Source organism: Siphateles boraxobius, unplaced genomic scaffold (genome assembly GCF_051911475.1).
Source record: "Siphateles boraxobius isolate OS27281-9 unplaced genomic scaffold, OSU_SipBor_1 30, whole genome shotgun sequence".
Lineage (NCBI taxonomy): Eukaryota > Metazoa > Chordata > Actinopteri > Cypriniformes > Leuciscidae > Siphateles > Siphateles boraxobius.
This window is the reverse complement of record NW_027508920.1, coordinates 10,603,762-10,626,915: the sequence shown is the minus strand read 5'-3', so window position 1 is coordinate 10,626,915 and position 23,154 is coordinate 10,603,762. Positions and strand designations below refer to the sequence as shown.

The 23,154-nt window shown below is 40.7% G+C and overlaps 1 protein-coding gene across 2 annotated transcripts in view; it reads left to right on the top strand.

Moving 5' to 3' along the window:
* The window catches only part of hipk3b (homeodomain interacting protein kinase 3b), a 121,587-nt gene extending 100,508 nt beyond the window's left edge, over window positions 1-21,079 (top strand). For both annotated transcript variants that reach the window (XM_077248222.1, XM_077248221.1), the window contains exons 12-16: window positions 8,594-8,899; window positions 9,348-9,494; window positions 17,043-17,272; window positions 18,281-18,426; window positions 19,542-21,079. In XM_077248222.1, the coding sequence (XP_077104337.1) occupies window positions 8,594-8,899; window positions 9,348-9,494; window positions 17,043-17,272; window positions 18,281-18,426; window positions 19,542-20,018 (1,306 nt within the window). In that variant the 3' untranslated portion in view covers window positions 20,019-21,079. The remainder of the gene's footprint in view (window positions 1-8,593; window positions 8,900-9,347; window positions 9,495-17,042; window positions 17,273-18,280; window positions 18,427-19,541) is intronic.
* Window positions 21,080-23,154: the final 2,075 nt, after the last annotated feature.

The window sequence follows — 23,154 nt, the reverse complement described above, 5'->3', positions numbered from 1 at the left end:
ACACACACACTGCCGTTCAAAAGTTTGGGGTCGGTATGATTTTTAATGTTTTTTAAAAGAAGTCTCTTCTGCTCACAAAGGCTGCATTTATTTGATTAAAAATACAAAACAAACCCAGTAATATTGTGAAATAATATTTCAATGTAAATCAGCTGTTTTCTATGTAAATATATAGTAAAGTGTAATTTATTCCTGTGATCAAAGCTGAATTTTCAGCATCATTACTCCAGTTTTCAGTGTCACATGATCCTTCAGAAATCAGTATAATATGATGATTTGATGCTCAAGAAACATTTTTCAGTGTCATCAATGTTGAAAACAGTTATTTACATTTTTATTTCAGGATTCTTTGATGAATAGAAAGTTCAAAAGAACAGCATTTATCTGAAAAATAATCTTTTGTAACATTAAACACTACCGTTCAAAACTTAGGGGTCAGTAAGAATTTTTATTTTATTTTTTGGGGGAAATAAATAAAGTGGATCAATACTTTTATTCATCAAGGAGGAATTAAATTGATAAAAAGTGACAGTAAAGACATTTATAATGTTACAAAAGGTTCTATTTCAAATAAATATTGTTGTTTTTAACTTTGTTCATCAAAGAATTCTAAAAAAAAAAAAAAGGTACACAACTGTTTGATAATAATCATAAATGTTTCTTGAGCATCACATCATTAAATCATACTGATTTCTGAAGGATCATTTGACACTGGAGACTGGAGTAATGATGCTGAAAATTCAGCTTTGATCACAGGAATAAATTACGCTTTTTACTATATATTCACATAGAAAACAGCTGATTTACATTGAAATAATATTTCACAGTATTACTGGGTTTGTTTTGTATTTCTAATCAAATAAATACAGCCTTGGGTGAGCATAAGTGACTTATTTTAAAAACATTAAAAATCTTACCGACCCCAAACTTTTGAACGGCAGTGTATATATATGTATTTTGTAAATATATATACAAACACCTAGTTTGTTGTGCCTTGTATATAGGCATGTGTAGGGCTGCATAAAATAATAACAATAGCCTAGATAGAAGGCGGCCTATAAATCGTTAAAAATGAACACTTCAGTAACACTACACTAGACAAACATATATTGTTTATCATATGTTACTTCAAATATTTCTATTCGTTATGAAATGAGATGAGTTTGGCATGAAGCCTAATGTGTGGCGTGTTTTGGTTTTCAAACACACAAGCGTGACTCAGACCCAAACTCAGCGCGTGCAGCTTATCGAGCCGCTCCAAACTATGAAACATTATTGTTACATTATACATCTACGTTTGAGCAGATATCCACCAACACAGTATTTAACAGTAAACACAGGTCTAAACATTAAAATATTCACCATATTAGAATAAACACTCATACTAGCATACTTGTATCTCATTTCATAACATTTTAGGCTGGCACCAGTTTAGTAGCTACAATGTAAAGTTTATGCAACAAAAAAAACACTTACTATTATGTCTCTTACCTTAAAAATTGTTCTCATAATCAAAACGTCTTCTTCTGAGGTAAATCCACAGCACAAACAGTCTTCCAAACTGATGAAAAGCAGAGAAATACTGGAGTCGCTGATTCTTTGTTTTTGAGCTGATGAGGGCGTTAACAGCTCTGCGTTCCTTCATGTGGAATATGAATGAAATCTATAACTGGTGAAAATAAAATTAAAAAATAATAATAGTTTACAATTATCCATAAATGGTACTCTTCTTACTGATCATGATAAAATTGCTAATTTTTTTAATGAGTATTTTATTGCATCTGTACAAGAATTATCCTCTAAATTTACTATTCTTCTGTTTTTCACATCAGTGCCAGCATTATCTCAGCAATTCTCTTTTTCTGAAATCGTACAAAATGATATAACTAATATTTTGTGTTCTCTGAATGCTTCTCATGCTTGTGATATATATAATTTAAACATAACTTTTCTTAAAACTCATTCCAGTACTCTTATACCACTCCTTCATCATTTAGTTAACCTGTGTATTAGACAATCAGTATTTCCTGCCATGTGGAAAACGGCCCAGATCACCCCGATGTTTAAATCTGATGATCCAACTAATATTTCCAATTATCTTTGAATTGCAGTTCTTCCAACAATTTCCAAATTGCTTGAAAAAATATTATATAATGAACTAATTAACCACCTTGAAAATAATAAATTGCTCAGTGATTGCCAGCATGGCTTTCGACACTTGCGGTCAACTATGTCGGCTTTGCTGCTTCTCACGGAGTAAATACGTGCGTCTCTAAACAAGGGTCAGATTACTGAAGCTATATACATAGATTTTCAGTAGGGATGGCCCGATACCATTTTTTTTCAAACCGATACGAGTACGAGTATTTACATTTGTGTACTTGCCGATATCGAGTACCGATACCGATATTTCTACCGCAAAAGTAACTATAGGCTCCCAGAAAAGAAGACAGAAGACTATTTTAGAACACAGGTTAGGAGACTGTTTTTATTTTCTTCTCTGCTTGTTTTAACAAGTCTAAAAATAAATAATAATGAGTAAAATAATAAATGTATTAACACACAAACCACTGTTAATTTAACATAAAAGCAAGCAGTTACTGCGTGCATGGTCTGACATGACTGAATGCGCCCAAAGTGCGCTCCCTTAATAGTCTAATTCCTAAAAAGCTGACAGTTCATCGCGATCTCACACATCTGTTATTATCAATGAAGCTGACTGCACAATGAATCTTTCATAATATCCACACTTTGTTTGTTATAATTAGAGGATTTGCCAGCATACAGAATTCAGCACTGAACAAAAAAGTTTTGAGCAGTGAGGGGAGTCTATCTTAAATGCTTCTGATTAGCCATTGCGTTCAAGAAATCAACACACATGTCTGTGATTGGCTACATCGCTCAACGCTGCAAACATGTTATGAATAGAAACTCTGGCCTGTAAATCGTTTCTATTTTGTTTTAGTTGTTCTTCTTGCTTTTCTGCAACAGATGAATGAAAATCTATTAGTTTGAATATGTTGTATTCATAGATATTTCTAGTTTGCGGGAGTCCCGCGAATCGTTTTATTCTCCCGGAACCCGCCACACAGAGTGAGTGCATTACCGCCCGCGCCCGCGCTCGCGGTCGGCCATCAGATCTAGTGCCGCGCCGCACTCTTTTGCGTTGGGAGTGCACGTACGTCCCTATGCCTCAGTTCACCTGGCGGCGGCCAGTTTCGTTTCGCAAAATGTACGTGGTATCGGGGCGTGGTATCGGCGAATTTTTATGAGTACGAGTATATGAGGACAGTATCAACCCGATGCCAGTATCGGTATCGGGCCATCCCTCAGGGTTCCCACGGGTCATGGAATTTCTGGAATGTCATGGAATTTTAAAAGGTCTATTCCAGACATTGAAAGTCAGGGAATTTTATATATTTTTTGTCCAAGTCATGGAATATCAGGGAATTTAGTTTGTTGCTTTAAATTTTAGTTTCCATTTATCAAAATGTAATTTTTCTATACCAATTCTCACCAGCAGGGGGTGCAAGCGCGTGTTGTTGACGAAGAACATAGCAACAGTTAGAGCAAGACATTCATTCATAAATACTCATTTACAAAAATTGAGCATGCATTAAGTTTTTTGTGATGATTATCTGGGTCAGTATATATGCGGAAAAGATGATAAAGGCACAAAAGCTGTTTTTTATGTTTCATTCATTAACTTCATTGTTACTTTCCCTGTGTAGCCTTATGCTGCGTTCACACCGGACGCGAATAGGGCGTCAGGCGCGAGTGATTTCAATGTTAAGTCAATGCAAAGACGCGTTACGCGCGTAAAAAATTCCTGCGGCGCGAATGAGGCGTGGAGCGCGGCGCGGTAGACGCGAATACGCCTCATTCGCGCGTCGAGTTCGCGCGAATTGAGCGTCTGGCGCGTTACGCTCGAATGGTGCATTTTGTGCATTCACGCGTTTGACGCGAATTCGCGTCTGCTGCCCAAGTTGAAAAATCTGAACTTTGGCGTCAATTCGCGCCGCGTTTACCAATCAGAAGCCTAGCTGCTTGCTGCTGTCACGTGGTGAAGTATCTGGATGCTTCAATACATTATTTTGTAATGGTTCTAATGCACAACAAAGCAACTATTTTATCACATAAAACTTGATTTCAATATATAGACATTCATTTTGTATTGAATGCTATTTATTCCATATCTAGATTATATTAAATATTATTATAATGTGAAGACAAACATACTGCATTATACGTTCACGTCTGGACAGTGTTGTGTGTGAGAGAGAAAAAAATCACAGGACAGATTAATCACTTTTGGAGGCTGGCTCCATCATCAAAACAAAAATAAATTACAGATTAGGTGGATGAGGGCGAGGGTGATCCTCGCTCCGATGCGGGACAACAGGTCATCAAGCTGGGCGCGGGACCGGCGGAAGTACCGCTGAAAGCGGCTGTCATCCAGGCGCAGCTCCTGGAGCGAGCAAATGGTGAAACTCGCCACACTGGGTCAAAGGGTCAGGTGGACACAAATACGGCGACGATGACCCCTACGCCGCCATTCTGCTCTCCATGGCAAATACAGAGCTGTGACTCTCTCGGTGAATGCTCGATCAACATAAAAAAGATGTCCGCCAACGGGTTTCGATTGTGACGCTTTTTCGCTCTTGACGCGCGTAAAAAAAAAAGTTTGAAGCGAAATTTACGCGCGTCAAGAGCGAAACCCGTGAATGGATTCAAAGTGGTCAAGCGTATAACTAGACGTGGTAGGCGCGAATTTGACGCGCTATTCGCGTCCGGTGTGAACGCAGCATTAGGCTACATGTTATCAACTTTTTCTAACATGAACGGGATTATAATCGGTTTCCCTCAATACCTCATCATACTCAAGGATTCCCATTCCATCAGGACAAAACACTTAACGTAGCTTAATGGATTAATACAGTGATATAAAATACCAAACTCGCACCTTATTGGGATGTATGTATAAGTATGCCCACATACATGTTAATATTCCTACATACACGATTAATCTGGGAAGGGTCATACCACTTTCATATTGTTGTCCTATATTGTTAGTTTAACTGAAACTTACGTTGCTTTGGATAAAAGCGTCTGCTAAAAGACTAAATGTAAAATTGGCTTGACATTCGCACATGTAGGGACCGTCTCTAAAGTAACATTGGTAGTCCTATAGGCCTAAACGTTTCTAACTTCAATAGCAAACTTCAATTTATTTGAATAAATTGCGCATTATGCCTGACACCTACATGAACACTTAACAGTTGGTTTTATGACTGCAAGTTGTTCTCTTCAAATCCTATTGAAGTTAGAAACGTGTTTACCAATGTCGTGTGTTACTTTAGAGACGGTCCTTAAATGTGCGAATGTCCAATGTCAAGCCAACTTATGCCAGTATCACTGAGAAACGCGCAGCTTTAAACTTTGGGCGTTAAGTTCATATTCTGAGTGCTTCTGCTTGCCTGCGAGTTTGGTCTTTTATATCACTGTATTAGTCCATTAAGCTACGTTAAGCGCTTTATATGTCCAGCAGGGGAATCCTGACGTATTGAGGGAAACCCTAGTAGCTACTGCATGAAGCACAATTGCCGCAATATAAGGTTGAGGCAACTAAACAACCAATAGATATGTCAAACTCAAATGTAACATTGGATCTGTATACATCCGTATCGGTGGAATAACATTATAATCTCGTTCACGGTAGAGATGCATGTAGGCTACACAGGAAAAGTAATCGTGAAGACACTGAATTTCACATAAAACATAATAGTCACAGATACACTTACATTGTTGTAAATGAGTTTTTATGAATGAATGGCTTGCTCTAACCATAGATATTATGATGTCTATGGCTCTAACGGTTGCTCGGTCTTCGTCAACAACACGCGCTTGCACCCCCTGCTGGTGAGGTCGACTGACAGCAGAAGGAGATTATGCTCAGTAATCTACTGCGTTTTCTGAAGTTCCTGGACGTCAATGTTGAATTTACTGTCGAATTTGAACCACTGAATTTGTTCAATCCGCCTGTTGAATATTATAGGTAGTATTTATAATCAGTTTGAATATTTTGGAAGTGAAATATGAAAGGTGAATATGGATTATTGAAATTTGACTAATGAAAGTGTGTTTGAAATGTTTTGAATTTAAATATTCACAGCTTAAATATTCAACCATGCTAAATTTCAGCCCATAAAAATGCAAACCCTAAAAAAACAAAGCATTAAAATACAAGCAGGGTTAATGCAATGCATATTTTTTCAAGTAGTACAATTATTTTTAATTTTTTTTTGAAAAAACAAAAGGGACAATACATATTAATGAACATTTTCACAAATGTAAATATGTCAGATTATAGCCTTAGGCTAATTTCCATCTGCAATTCAACAGGCTTTTTGTTTAAAAAACATTTGGCATTATTTTACTTTCATATTATAGGTCATGGAAATTCATCTTTTTAGTCAGTGAAAGTCAGGGAAAAGTCAGGGAATTTGACATTTGGTTTAGAATGGGAACCCTGATCCCTAATTTTCAGAAAGCTTTCGATACAGTCAATCATCAAATTCTGTTAAACAAACTTCTTTCTTTTCATTTGTCATCTTCCGCAATAGATATGTTTACTTCATATTTAAGTGACAGATCTCAGACTGTAAGAATTGGCACAGTAACATCACAGCCACAAGTGTGTTCTATGGGAGTTCCACAGGGCAGTATTTTAGGTCCTTTACTTTTCCTTATGTATATTAATGATCTTCACTGTGTTTTGAATTTTTCTAGTTCTTTGCTGTATGCTGATGACACAGTTATTTTTCTTTCTGGTTCTAGTATTGACACAATCAATCACAAACTTAACACGGATCTGCAGCATTTACAGAACTGGTTGCAAGATAATTATTTAACACTTAATGTCAAGGAAACACAATGCATGTATTTTTATTCATCTAGAAGACAACTATCCATATCTAATCCTATAACTTTTTCTAATCAAACGCTTTCAATTGTATCAGCATATAAGTATTTGGGAGTCTACCTTGACTCACATCTTACTTATCAAGAACATGTTCAAACCCTAACCAGAAAGTTAAATCAAAAGTTATATGTTTATAGCAAAATTAGACCATATTTGTTTTTTTTTTCTGTTTCAAAAACCTATCTTCATGCCATCATTCTGTCCACTTTGTCGTATTGTTTACCTGTTTGGTCAATAACAACAAATGAGATTATTGAACCAGTAATAAGACTTTATAATAGAGCTCATAAGATCCATGTCAGGCTCCCAGGCCGGACTCACCACTGTACTGCACTAGCTTTGTGTAATGCCTTGACATTTCAGAACTATAAAATAAGCCATGGGATAAACCTGTTTCATCAAATCTCAAATGGACACACTGTAACTGCTCTAACCGAATTGGTTCCGAAACTTAGCTCAAGGCCTGAGCGCACTACGAGATCATTTATAAATGGACCTTTACCGGCTTTTAGAAACTGTTATGGACAGAGATCTTTTTTTATGTGCTCACAAAAATCTGGAATGAGATCCCACAGCACATCAGAACTATCACATCAAGAAGACTTTTTAAAATAACTTTTTCTCGCCATTTAGTGGACAGGATATCTGTGACCATTGAGACGGCTTTATAGCCCCTACTGTTGCCCAATATCTTGGTTTGTGTGTCTGTTGTTGTCTCTAGCTGTCTAGTGTGTGAAGCTTTGTTGTGTATGTGGTTTTATGTTCTGCAGAGCAGGAACCTGCTGAAAATCAGTTTATACTGAGCCAGGCCCGATTGTCCTTAATCTTTTCCTGTTTCAAAAATATAAATAAATAAATGAGAACAGCTCGCTTCCGTGGGGGTGTGGTCAAATTAAAGTTAATAACTCGGGCTGGAGAAACTGTACATGTCGTTGCTTTCATACGGATTTCTTAAACCGAGAATATTTGTTTTTGATATGATTTACTTTTAAAAAAGGAGACTTCAAGCTTTGTAAAGACATTAATTTCATGTGTGGGTGGCAAGTATTGGCTGAGTTACAGATCATTTTCTGTCGCGTTTCAGAATAAACTTCACATTGAGAGAGAAGACAGAACGTGCATCATGTTTTTTTTTCTTCTTTATTTTACGAAAAACACAACTTTTTGTTTTTATTATTAGTGTACACAAAAAAGAAGACATTTAACAGTTTTTAATGATGTATAACACTTGCCTGTATGACAACAATCGACGGAGTTATTTGAGTTTCTTTTGCACTGATAAGAAAAAAAGAGAGACTATCACGCCGGCGCAATAGCCAACTCCAGGGGGTTAAAGAGAATTTACTTTTGGTAAATGTTTGTGAAGATTTCAGATTATTGATAAATTAATTTGAAAATAAAGTAAACAAATAATTTAATCAATTGAAGTGACACTTTGCTTTCCATACTGTTGAGTATATATTTATACTTGTCTTAATTAGGTTGATCAAACATTTGCCACTGTGCTTTGTTTGCTACAGGTGGTTGTCAGCAAGCTCAAAAGTAGTTGACATCGGTTATAACAATCTTGTCATGCCTACCTATCTAATTCATCATTATCATCCCACGTAGAAGTAACAACTTCATGCACAGCACCAATTCCCAAAACTCATCATGCCAGCCCCCAAAGATGGTAGACGGTGCCAAAAACACAGATGAAGATGCAGCAGAATGTGTAGTTGTGGCTGAGTCAGAGGCGGTGCCAGAGGAGGAGCCTGCATACTGTAAGGCGAAACAAGAGTACGAGGAATCGACTGTGTCTCATAAGCAGAGGCAGACCATTGTGATTGCTGACTCTCCGAGTCCTGCTGGCAGCATCATCAGTATCAGCAGTGGGACAGATGGGGAGGGGCCGGACTCTCAGAAACATTCACTAGAGTGAGTTACCTGTCTAATAAATATCTAGAAGTTTTAAAGGGTTTGTTCATCCTAAAAAAAAATCAGTCAGTATTTACTTGCCCTTATGTTGCTCAAAAAAAATATATATCTTTAATGGAGCACAAGGTGGAAGTAAGCTTTGAAGATTTTTACACACTGAATTACCGGAAACTTGTCCACATACTTCTGGCCATACATCATATCTCTTTCAGTGTATCATGGAAGGAAAGAGACAGGGTGATAGGGTGAAGAAGAGAACATTTCAGCATGGCTTATGATACGGAGCTATGTTATATTTGGAAAACCTCAGCTGAATTTGATAAATTGAGACTTAAATTTTCAATACAACTTATTAATTAGAGGGATGGTTGAAATTGTAGCTGAGCTTTATATCTGATAAATGGCTTGTAAAGACAGTGTTAGAGTGTTTGCATCCACTGCGTTTCAGGTGTAAAGGTAGTCCGGAGTGTGAGGCATGTAAGAGCACCCTCAATATGGAGCGGGTGTGTTCCCTGAGCAGTCCTGATTCAACCCTTAGCACCAGTTCATCAGCTTCAGAGCAGTCCAGCTCCTCCCCCTGCAAGAGACCCAACAGGTCCGTATTTCATGCACACACATTTACTACGGTCTGAATCTGGATTTGAGTCTAAAGTAAACCCTTTCGCACGCAAGTTTAAAATATTCTAGCTGAGCCCCCAGCGTGACATTTATTTTAGAACGTATCACCTATTATTTCCATGGCGACGCGTCATGCTTATGTGACACACCACAGCCACAATAGTGCTGTATGACAGATGTATTGGTTTTTAATTTTTCCCTTTTTATTCAAAATATTCATAAACTTGTTAACTATATCATGAACTATCTGACTATCTATTTCGATTCTCAAGTATGTGTAAGCGAATGTTTTTTCATTTAAAAACCTTTTTAATGATAAAGTTAGCTGATCTATAATGTGCGATGGGCGCCACCATTTTAGTTTGCACCACAATTCAAAGAATCGGATCTGTCAGATTTACGTCATGTAAATTCACCAAGTTTTCCCGAAATACATGAAAAAAGTGACCGGTTAACTGAGAGAAGAATAGAGTAAACGTTATAGTTACCTATAGAGAGCCTAAGTCCCTCCCTTTCGGATGGACCACCATGGGACCTTATTTCGGAAAAATATTGTATGGTAGTCACTGGCGAGAGACAACAAATATTTGGATCCCGTTTGAATTGTGCCCTGAATTACACATATGATGTTTGTCAATTTAAAAGATACATTTTAAAGTCAAGAAATTTGCAGTTTGATGTAAAACTGTTGAGGTATAAGACTGTGAAAATACATAATTACAAAGACTATAAACCCAAAAGGCGCGCATGTGACGTCATAGCTTTTCTCTCAATGAATGAAGCTAACGTCTGTCATTTTTTCTATAGTCTAACGTTACAATCGTAACATTATGCCACCATGCCTGTGTGCTTTGTACCATACTGCATACATACGAGCTTGGTGACCTATATAGTGCGAGGCGAGAGATGTAGTTCATTGAGCGATTTTCACATAAAGCCTGGAACACACCGAGCCGACGGTCGGCCATCGGGCAGTTCTCTTACGAGAGGTTCTCTCGTATTGCGTAAGTTTAGCTTACGCTACGGGAAAGATTCATTTTCTCGAGATATTGAAGCCAAAAAATTATCCTTAATTTTGTATTCATTGTCAGCTAGCAGACCTAGAGCAGGCCATCTCGCGTGCTCATTGGCTGCCCTGCAGGCAACTGCTGCAGCCTCAGTGAGCCCGGCGTGACCCGCGCCTTCATAGCGTCACAGCCCGACGGAATGGCCGTGGCTTAGCGTATAAAAGTAGGGGCTGTAGGCTGACTTCCCTGAACCTCCCTCGAGCCTCGCTTTCGCCTTCCCCGCCCCCCTTACCGACGCGCAGCTGCCGCTCACGAGCCTCACTGCCGTCGCATCTGAGGATGAGGCCGAGGGACACGCCACGAGAGACTGCTGCTCCATCCTGGCATCAGAGAGCGAGGAATGGTCGCTTCACTCCGCCTCCTCGTCGATCCAAGAATCCACCCGTACCCGCGCTGGAGCTGATGCGGAACTGATGCGCCTGCTGACGCAGGCTGTTGACCATCTCGGCCTCGAGTGGTCGCTGCCGAAGGATCCTGCGCCGAACAGGCTCGACGGCTGTTTCCTACAAAGTCGCCGCCGTGCAGCTTCAGCAAGCAGGCCCGCTCCATTCCTGCCGGAACTTCACTCGGAGCTGACGAAGTCATGGAATAAACCATTCTCCTCGAGACTTCAGTCCCAGGCCTCCCTGTCGCTCTCCCAAGTGGACGGCGCCGCCGAGAAAGGGTACACGGCTATTCCCCCTGTGGAAGTGCGACGGATCTCTCTCTGCTGGTCTCCCGCTGCGGCCGGACCACGGTCAAAGTTTATTTCCCTGTCAGTCCCCTTCAAACAGGCTACTGCAGGGGTTCATTTAGCAGCCAACGAGCCGGTTTGTTCACCCTCTCACCTGCACACAAACGCCATTTTCACGGCGACCCAGAGAAATCTCAAAAAGAGTATAATGTCTGGTCCGGCTCACACCGTCGGTGTTATAAGTGTAGTGAAAGTGCCCACGCCCCAGTGTTCACCCCTACACACAAGCACTTCGAATCTCGTGTCACTCACAGAGCACACTCTCATAAAGCGCAGAAAAGCCGCTCGAGTGTTGAATGTAAGAAATGTGTCCACAGGTCTGTGCCCACTATCTGGCCGCTCTGTTACACGATCAAAAAAAGCAGGTTATGAATGTAAGTCTCGTGCCCGCCAGAGAGCGATCACTCTTGCTAACACAAACCTCCCCCCGGGCTCCGCCCGCGCGTTTAAGTGTTATCACAAAACGCAGGGCATTAATAAGACGCTCCCCATCCATTATGATCGGGGCGTCAAATACACTTGTAAGTCTCGTGCCCGCGCTCACGCTTACAGGAAGCTTTTCCGCCCGGTGCGCTACTCGCGCATCAAAAAGTGAAAAAAGAATGTTCCCCATCCCTTATGATTGGGACGTCTCACATAAATCAGCCGGTTTCGGCTTTCAGCGAGCAGCCATTGCCCATTGCCCAGGCCATTGCGGGCTTGTGAAACTGAACCGGAGCCGAAAGCGCGGTGCGTAGCACACCTACTTCACGCAGAAATAGCAAAGCTGCTGTGCAAAGGGGCTATAGAAAAGGTACCGTCTTCTCTGAGCGAATCAGGTTTTTACAGCCGATATTTTCTCGTACCCAAGAAGGACGGAGCCTTCAGACCTATCCTAGATCTGAGACATTTGAACAAAGTGCTTGTGAAAAGAACGTTCAAACTGCTGACGACCAGGAAAATCCTCGCGCATGTTCGCCCGAGGGACTGGTTTATTTCTCTAGATCTGAAGGATGCCTATTTTCAGATTCAGATAATACCCCGTCACAGGCAATTTTTGAGATTCGCCTTCGACGGTCAGGTATATCAATACACCGTCCTGCCGTTCGGCCTGTCCCTAGCACCCCGTACATTTACGAAGTGCATGGACGCGGCGCTCGCCCCCCTGAGAAGTCAGGGGCTGCGAATAATGAACTTTCTGGACGATTGGCTGATATTGGCACAGTCAGAGACAGAACTGCTATCTCACAGAACAGTGCTTCTCAGTCACCTGGAAAGCTTGGGTCTCACGGTCAACTGGACCAAGAGCTCATTACTGCCCAGCCAGTCAATTTCCTTTTTAGGAATAGAACTGGACTCGGTGACCACGACGGCTCGTTTATCGACACAGCGCGCGCGCCGTGTTCGCCACCTAGCCGCATCTTTCCAAAAGGGCAGCTTTCTCCCTTTGAAAACATTTCAAAGGATGTTGGGCTGTATGGCATCAGCTGCAGCGGTGCCTCAGCTGGGCCTACTGCGCATGTGCCCGCTCCAACGCTGGTTGAATGCTCGCGCATCTCCGGCGAGCCTGGGTTTCTGGCCGCCAGAAAATCAGAGTGACTCAGACCTGCATAGCGGCTCTGCAGCCCTGGTTAGTAGCCGACTGGTACTAGCAGGGAGTGATGATGGGAACCATCTCTTATCGGAAAGTCATTTCGACAGACGCGTCCAACTCGGGTTGGGGCGCACTGTTCGAGGGCAGACCGGTCTTCGGCCAGTGGTCAGACCAAGAGAAGTGTTTTCAAGTAAACTATCTGGAAATGATAGCGCTCGAGAACGCGCTGAAGCGCTTCCTCCCGTTCAGATAGGACCAACATGTTCTTGTCCGCTCGGACAACATGCCTGTGGTATCCTATGTAAACCGTCAGGGCGGTGTCAGATCCAGAAATCTCTGCAATCTGACGGAACGCCTCCTTATTTGGTCTCAGATGCACCTGCGTTCGCTGAGGGCGGCGCATGTGCCTGGCCATTTGAACGACGGCCCAGACAAACTGTCCAGGGACAATGTTCCCCATTTGCGTCAAAAGACTACGCTCAATGCCCGACGTTCTTCTCGAAGGACGAGGACGCGCTGGCCCAGGTTTGGCCCAGCCTCCCGCTATATGCTTTCCCTCCGGTCTCTCGGTTACCACAGGTGATCAAGAGAATCAGGGAAACGCGCCACTCGGTGCTCCTCATAGCCCCGCGTTGGGAGAATCAGATTTGGTTCCCGGAACTAGCACGGCTGTCACTTACAGCTCCGTGGCCGATTCCGCTGTGGGCAGATCTCCTCTCTCAGGCTCGCGGCGCGATCTGGCATCTCCATCCAGAGCGCTGGTCTCTGCACGCATGGTTGATCAACGGGTACTCGTTGCCCTGCCAGAAGGAGTGATGAACACGATCCCGTAGTCTAGAGCTCCTTCCACGAGAAGGCTCTACGCGTCTAAATGGTCGGTGTTCTCCGGATGGTGCACCGACAGAGGTCTGGACCCACGGACATGCGGGGTGGCGCATCTGCTCACCTTCCTACAAGAGCTGTTGGATAAGGGGAGGTCCCATCCACGCTAAAAGTATACGTGGCGGCCATAGCAGCGTTCGCAGAATCGACGCACGGCCAGTCACTGGGAAGACATGAGTTGGTCATCCGCTTCCTTAGAGTAGCTAGAAGGATGAACCCGCCGCGCCCCTGTCGGTTCCTATGTGGGATCTTACATTGGTCCTCGAGGCCCTGAAAGCCTTTCCATTTGAACCACTAGACTCCGTGGGGTTGAAATATCTATCACTGAAAACCGTCTTTCTGACTGCACTGTCGTCAGTAAAACGTGCGGGGAACCTGCATGCGCTGTCTGTGAGCGCGTCGTGTCTTGAGGTCGGGCCGAATGACTCTAAAGTCATCCTCAGACCTAGACATGGCTATGTTCCTAAAGTGATGGGCACTCCGCAAGTTATTTCGCTGTCCGCTCTGCCAGCATCTGACAGCGAAAGTGAGGTGAATCTCCTCTGCCCTGTCAGGGCACTGAGATTTTACATTACGCGCTCCGCCTCCTTCAGGCGTTCAGAACAGCTTTTTGTTTCGTTTGCTGGGCGCACCAAGGGTCTCGCCTCCTCGAAACAGAGCCTGTCCAGATGGATAGTGGACGATATAGCAGCTGCTTACGCGTCAAAAGGTCTGCAATGCCCTCTGGGCATCAGGGCTCATTCCACGAGAGGCGTGGCCCCGTCGTTGGCGTGGTCCATCAGGATTTCTATTCATGACATATGTGTAGCGGCGGGCTGGAGCTCTCAGTCTACCTTTGTCAGGTTTTATAACCTAGAAGTTCCTGCCTTACAGGCGAAGCTTTTGTCAGTTTGAAGGAGAGGTGTATTCTGCCCAGATCTTCCTGCTCAGATCACTCTCGGTTACTAAACGTAACCTCGGTTCTCTCTAGAGAGGGAACGAGTATTGCGTAACCGGCGGTGCTCGCGCCACGAGCGACTTCGCTTCAGTCGACGAAAAACCAGGGAAGTCAGCCTACAGCCCCTACTTTTATACGCTTAGCCACGCCCATTCTGGCGGGCTGTGACGCTATGAAGGAGCGGGCGCCCTTCATTGGGCGTGACGTCACGCCGGGCTCACTGGTAGGCTGCAGCAGTTGCCCGCAGGGCAGCCAATGAGCACGCGAGATGGCCTGCTCTAGGTCTGCTAGCTGCTGCACTGCGTTGACAATGAATTCAAAATTAAGGATCATTTTTTGGCTTCAATATCTCGAGAAGATGAATCTTTCCCGTAGCGTAAGCTAAACTTACGCAATACGAGAGAACCTCTCGTAAGAGAACTGCCCGATGGCCGACCGTCGGCTTGGTGTGTTCCAAGCTTTATGTGAAAATCTCTCAATGAACTACATCTCTCGCATCGCACTATATACATCATATACGTTATATTCGTTTTTGCGCGTCGGCCGACTAAGTTTTCTCAGTGTGTTCCGCACCGTCGGCTGAAATTGATCCTCGTCGGCTTTGTTTCGGCCGATTCAACATGATGAATCTGCGTCAGGCCGTCGGTGAAAGAAGGAACTCTGATTGGCTGTTCAGAGTCAGTGCACGAGAATAATAGCAAAACGGCGAGCAAAGTCGTCAAAACGCTACAGATAAAAGGCTGTTCTTATGTTCTTATCATCTTACCTAGTGTTCCTTGGCAAATATTTAAATATTAACATGAGCGGGGTGGAATAAAGAAAGTGTTTAGCAGGATTGATATTCAAAACGGTAAGCACACACTTCTTTGTTTACGGTATGTGTATCTGCAGCGTCGGTTTCCCTTTTTGAATGATGAATATAGATGCATATATCTGCAGAAATAGACAGTTGTCTCATTTACACGCAGGCGCAGAACGCGCATTCTAGCTAACAGTCGGCAGTAGTTCTCTTGGTGTGTTCAATGCAGCTTTTTACCCCAACGCGAGGCGACAACACAGTCGGCTTTCATCAGCGCTAGTTGGTCGGCGTCAGTTTGGTGTGTTCCAGGCTTAAAACTAAATGATACTCTTCTTTTTTATGACAAACTGTGACTTTCTTGATTTTCATAATTATCTTTTAAATTGACAAATATCATGTGTAATTCAGGGCACGGTTCAGACGAAATAAAAAGATAAGTTGTCTCTCGCCATTGACTACATACATATTTCTCCAAAATAAGGTCCCATGAGCCGGAAGCGGAGAGGAGGGACTTAGGCTCGCTATACAATTAAAAGACATGCCATCAAATTATAATAGAAAGGATTATTATAGCCGATTCCATAGACATCAGTGTGTATTTTACAAACTAGTAATGTATTGTTTTGCTAGTACTTAAATGTATTTAAATCTCTGAAACCTAAAATAAACATAATGTGATTGGAAACACTAAATAGTTGTGATATATGACTAGCGCTGAGCACATCTGTCTCTAATTTCGCCTGTGTGATCGTACACTTCAGGGACCAGCCTAGACTGATCACATCGTTGTGATCGTACGCAGCGTACGAGTGTTGTGTTGAAATGAGAGCAGATTTTGTTGTGTGAACGTGCTTTATTTAATCAAGAGCAGTGAGTTATTGTCTGCTTTTGTGTTGTTCTTTGATTTATTAATGACAGACATCAGTGGTTTTTTGGGCTGCTGTCACTTTAAGACCTCTCGCACGACATGGATGTGATGCATCCCATTTTCATAAGTCTTTTTTCAATTTAGACTTTATTTAACTAATTTAAGACTGCTTACAAGGATACGTGACAAAACGGGCATTTTGGCATAATTTAGAAGTTAAGGATTTTCCTTGAAATTAACTAGGCCTTGGGCAAAAATGATAATGAAAGACTGCCTCAAATATTTAAAATATTAGTAAAAAAAATGCCCCTATTTATATATATATATATTTTTTTTTTTTGGTTATCTAGCAGATTGATGATTCTGATTTTTTTTTTAATTGATAGTGATTAAATATTTTTAAATACAAAATCACTAATTGCGACATGAAATCCTTATTTTTGTGACAAGCAGATTTAATTACTCACTAAATTAAACGCGTAAAGTAAAGAGGCCATGTGACAATGTAGAATTTTATAGAATGTTTGTCACGTACTGCATAGTTGCACATACTTGTGGTGGTTGTTGTTGTTTAATCAGTGCATGGTGTTCCATTCTGAGCACTGTTTATCAGTGAGTATGTTCTTTGTTCTGTGTCTGAGAGTGATTGATTTGGTCTGTGTTCAGTATGTCAGATGATGAGCGCGAAAGTGGATGTGATACGGTGGATGGCTCGCCTGCATCAGTGTCCTCCAGTCGAGCTGACAGCCCCTTCCTGGAGGCCACCTATATTAATGACAACAATCAGAACTGCAAAGCCAATGGAACTACAGAGACCGAGTCTGCCAAGCTGCCCATCCGCACCATGGTGGTGCCGCCCATGCGGGTTCAGAATAATGAGCTGATGGGCCGCAAAGGTAACCAATCCCATCAAACCTTTCAAAGTACATCACTGACAAACCCAGTTCAAATTCATATTGTATAAAAAAAAATTATATACTTCGAAAAAAAAAAAAAAATTTGTTTGTGAATGTCAACCATAAGACAGACAGGTGAAAAATGTTTGACTGAATTTCAAATTACCTGCAACTCCTAAGGGAGATAAGCAGCTCTAGTTTGAAGCAGCAGCCTGGTTTGAATAATATACTCACAACAGAAGTTATAATCATACACCGACATAAACAATCATCATGGACCACAGTCTCCATTTGCAATAAAACATTTGGGCCTGACTATATTGGATGGGTCACAATGTTTGTTAGTTTTGTGAGTACTGGAGATGAGGGGCTCACTGAGGCCTTCCTACCAACTGCCAATGATTATGTATATTAGAGATTCCTATTTTGGTCAGCCAAATCTTGCAAATCTTGAAATAAAAAGTTAATATTTCAATAATTTAACAACACATTTGTATGGCCACAGTTCTCTCAGCTAATGGTCACATGACATATAGGTAAACGAATAAAGTCTTTTTTTTATTTAAAAATTAATTTATTTTTATTTTTTATTTATTTATTCACTTTAATTGTACATTATGATTTAATTCATTGTTAGCTTTTCATCAACTCCTAAACCCCATGCAGTTTGGGAATTTCTGATGTATATGATGCTAATGACTGAAATTGGGTGTTATTTTTTTTTTAAACTGCTGTTCCGACTGAATTCTTTAAAAAAGGAATAAGTTTCGCTTCAATTCAACTTCTATTTTAAATACTAGGTTTACTCCAAGCTAATGCCTCTGATGTAAATATAAGAACACGGGGGAAGTCTGATTCATTGATGTGGTTTCTTTTTTCTTTTTCTTTTTCATTTTGCCTTTTGTTGTTCTGAATCCCTTTTGCAAGAAGTGTTAACCTATCTAGCACTATTTTATGAGGTTTTCAAGTAGTGATGGCTACTTTTGCCTGCTCTTTCTTCCATTGTAGTTATAGAGCCATCATGCCCACCCAAAGGCCGCAGTGTTTCCAACAGACAGCCGCCCTACTCAACATTACTGCTGAACCACCAACGGAAGACCACACAGGCTTTCCCACCCCTGCATCACTCTCAACAGCAGCTCTCCTTTAGACAGGTCAGTTCCTCCTCACCTGTTTCTAAATCTGCTGCACTTCTTATTTTATTAGTTGTTGTAAACTCAGATATTATATTTAGATACCACTACTATGTTACTATGCACTAACGTGAATAATATATAAAAAAAAATTATAGAGGCCTTTTGACATGGAGCATAAACTTTGCCACAAATTTTACCACCACAATTATTTTAAGTAGAAACAATGTAAACAATGTGAAAAAAATAATTGGCAAAAAAAATTGTTAAATTATAATCTTTAGCAATCTCAAAATGAATGTTTTATATATATATATATATATATATATATATATATATATATATATATATATAGTGTAAATTAATTTTATAAATGTTTTTATTTTTTAATTTATTTGGAAAAATTAGAATTTAATATTTATTAAATGGGTCATGGCATGGATTTTTTTTAAAATGATTTTATTATATTCCTTGAGGTTCACTTATAATAATAATAATAAAGTTTTTGCACACAAAGTTAAAAATAAATCATCCACTTGTTCCTGACGCTGGTGTTCTTCTGACGGCTGTAGAGACACTAACACGCTGTTTAAACCGGATGTATCAAAGCAAATTTTCTTTTACTCTTCTATTTGTCCTGTTGTCGGGAGTAGCTCAAGTATGTGGAGTAAAGCACAAATTGAACGGCCATCTGTATATGGTATCCACTGTACTGTGTCCACAGTCACTGATTATAATGATTATATTTGCTTTTAATGCGACTCTATGCTTGCGTCCTGTGTAAACGGGTGTCAGCCATTGGCCTTGGCCAAATGGTATGATAATGTAAACAGATTAGATGATGCCTTGCTCTATAGGCAGTCATATGCTAATGTATTTGCACGTGTGATGTCACAAATCCCACAATATTCAATGAACCACCTCTCAAACGATTAAGGACAATTAAATGCATCATGTCATGACCCCTTTAAAACAAAATATGGTTGGTCATTTATTGGTTCTCGGCTATAACAAAAATAATTATTGGCTGATTGGCTTCCAAATTGGTGTTTTCTTACTTACAACAACACAGTCTTAGTTATGACTTGATTGCCATTTGTTCTTTCTTGGAATAAACTGATTGGTTCATGCTTTAGGTCCAGCATTTTGGCTCATCCCACCAGGAGTGGAATGGTAACTACAGCCACAGCCGCCCTCAAGCATTCATCCCGCCCACTTTACATGGTCACACCTTCACTCTGCCTCATGCTAGTCCCACCCACACAGCCCACCCTCCTCAATCACACCTGGGCATCCACCCGCACACCCAGCCAACTTTACTGTCCTACCCCCCTTCAGGCCCCCTGGTGACAAATGCCCCCATGGCCCACCTCTTGGCTTCACCTGGCTCCACACGGAATCACGTCTTTCAAACGGCATATGGCCTCACCCATCCGGCAGGCCACCTCGTGCACCAGGTCACTGTGGGCCTCAACCGCCTCTTGCCCTCACCCACCCTCCACCCTCAAGGCCAATTCAAGCCCCTGTTCCCACCACACTCCTTCATCGCATCCCCCGCATACACAGGCTTCCCCCTCAGTCCCACCAAACTAAACCAATACCCATACATCTAGAGACCCTGCAACCCTATGGCAGGCGTGATGCCAGGCTCTCTATAGAAACCACCCGAACCGATGGCACAAGAAAGGAAGGAAGCAGTTTCTTTGAGTCACACAGACTTGAGTGCAATTAAAATTAGCTTTAAAAGGGAAACGTTTGGAAAGTCTTTAGCATGTAGATAAAGAAAGTACACGGTTGAGAAGCAAGAGATTGGATATATAATAAAAAAAAACTGTTTTGCACATTTGATCACCTTATCGGATTTTCAGATCTTCAGATTTGAACGCTCCTCTAATGAATATCAACAATGGATGGTGTCCAAAATCATGTGATCATCAACATATTTTTATACATTGCCTTTACCTTGTATACAACACATCTTTGTTTGTAAAGACAGCCCAGTGTGGTGTTCACAACTGATAAAATGTGTACACTTGCCGTGTTTTCTTGCGTTCCAAGTATTTGTACTTTTCTGTGTCGTTTGAAATGGAGTCTCCTAAAAGAGTCGTTCATCACATTCTGCATGTGTTGCATGATGTTGATCAGAGAGAAGCCTATAGGGGCTCTTTATGTGTCGAGAGGCTTGCTGCATTGTTTTCCCCAGCCATAGTGCCTTATATATATCGGCAGTTGTTTGTTCTACTACACTCTCTCTGTGTGTATACAATGTGTTTGTGTGTGTACGTGTCCTGGACTGTAGCACTTGCAATTCAAATCAGTCCATGCATTCTTTTGTGTGAGTGTGAGTGTCTTTGTGTGTAATGTGTATATACACACTGGTGTATTATTTCATGCATAGATAGGCATCAATGTACTGCATTGCACAAACTGCAGTGCTTATTTTTGGATCCAATGTATATTTGAGATGTAGAGAGTTACTTTATAGGAGAACGGCCAGCTTTTGCTGCTGCGAATGCTTGCTGTTGATTTTGTTGTTTTAATCAAATTTTTTTTGTTGTTATCTTGAATTCATTAGTTGTGTAGAGAATTCTTTGAATTTCTATTTAGAAAAATCTACAAATCTAACAGTATTTGTACTGTTTAGTAAAAATGCAATACAATCTATATAGTTAAAGGTTTGTTTTTCTTTTTGTCTGTGTATTTAGTTCTTCGGTTTTGTGTGTGTTTGTGTTTTGTGTGGTGGGCATGGCTTCGACTAGATGAAGACACAAATGCAACTATCGGTCTTTGATTCAGGGTCATGGATTCATCTGAGCCTCAGCAGACCATGCAGTATTTGATGTATAGACACATAATGAGTGCGTGTGTGTGTGTGTATATATATATATATATATACATACACATATGCACATACATACATAAATACATATAATAGAGCTAGTATTTTTAGTGCTGAAGCTTGACACTGTTTAAGGTGTGAAATTATCATTTATGCATGTGTGAATTGATTTTTTTTTCTCAATTATACAATTATATCATATGTTGAAAGCTTGTTGGTGTCAACTGCATTTTATACATTCCGTCAGGGAGAATAAATATATTGTGTGTATATATATATATATATATATATATATATATATATATATATATATATATATATATATATATATATATAGCATTTTTGTATTGAGTTTGTTCTGCTTGGTTTGTGTTTTTGCCTCTCAAATGAAGTTTGCTTGTGCACCACCAAAGACTGTAATTTGAAGGCTCTGTTCCAGAACCTAGCGATATTTCAAGTCATCGTAGTTAAACTCCCGATGCAAAGGCTGTCAGAGATTCTCTTAAACAAAGAATCAACCTCCGTGGCTCTACAATTGCAAAAATTTGAACGGTCAACTGTGCCTCTTAAACCAATCATATTATAGCCTTGACATCATTGAATCAATGTCAGAGTTGTACGACGGCAGGGTTGCCAAGTTGGTGTGGGTTGATCATATTATACCATTATATTCTTGCATTCATTGAAATATGGCGAAAATTATTTATTTAAAAAAAAATTCTATTAATGATTAAACTGTGCTAGATGTTAAGTGTTGTGAAGGGCGGCCACTGGGAGGGAGCCTTTCAGCTGTGTTTATGATCACTATTATATAGTGGTTTTCAATTTGCATAACAGTGCTTTAAAGGAGTAGTTCACTTTTTAAAAAACTTTTGCTGATAATTTACTCACCCCCATGTCATCCAAGATGTCCATGTCTTTCTTCAGTCGAAAAGAAATTAAGCTTTTTGATGAAAACATTCTAGGATTTTTCTCCATAAAATGGACTTCATTGGGTACCAAACGGTCCAAGGTCCAAATGACAGTTTCAGTGCAGCTTCAAATGGCTTTAAACGACACCAGACAATGCATAAGGATCTTATCTTGCGAAACGATCGGTCATTTCAAAAATAAATAAAAAACTAAGTTTTATAAGCACAAATGCTCGCCTTGCTCTGTTCTGTGATGCACGTTTATGACTCTCCTGTTCGAACTCTTTCATCAAAATTAACAAATCTTTTTTCGAGTCATTTTGTTCGTTGAATGAACGAAATGACTCGAAAAAAGATTCGTTCATTATTATGAACGAGTTCGAACAGGAGAGTCACGAACGTGCATCACAGAACAGAGCAAGGCGAGCATTTGTGCTTATAAAACTTATTTTTGAAATGACCGATCGTTTCGCAAGATAAGACCCTTATGCATCGTCTTTTGCTGATAATTTACTCACCCCCATGTCATCCAAGATGTCCATGTCTTTCATTTTTCAGTCGAAAAGAAATTAAGGTTTTTGATGAAAACATTCTAGGATTTTTCTCCATAAAATGGACTTCATTGGGTACCAAACGTTCCAAGGTCCAAATGCTCGCCTTGCTCTGTTCTGTGATGCACGTTCGTAACTCTCCTGTTCGAACTCGTTCATCAAAATGAACGAATCTTTTTTCGAGTCATTTCGTTCATTCAGCTTACGAAATGACTCGAAAAAAGATTTGTTCATTTTGAACGAGTCTTTTTTCGAGTCATTTCGTTCATTCAACGAACGAAATGACTCGAAAAAAGATTTGTTCATTTTGATGAACGAGTTCGAACAGGACAGTCATGAACGTGCATCACAGAACAGAGCAAGGCGAGCATTTGTGCTTATAAAACTTTAAGTTTTTTATTTATTTTTTAAATGACCGATCGTTTCGCAAGATGAGACCCTTATGCAT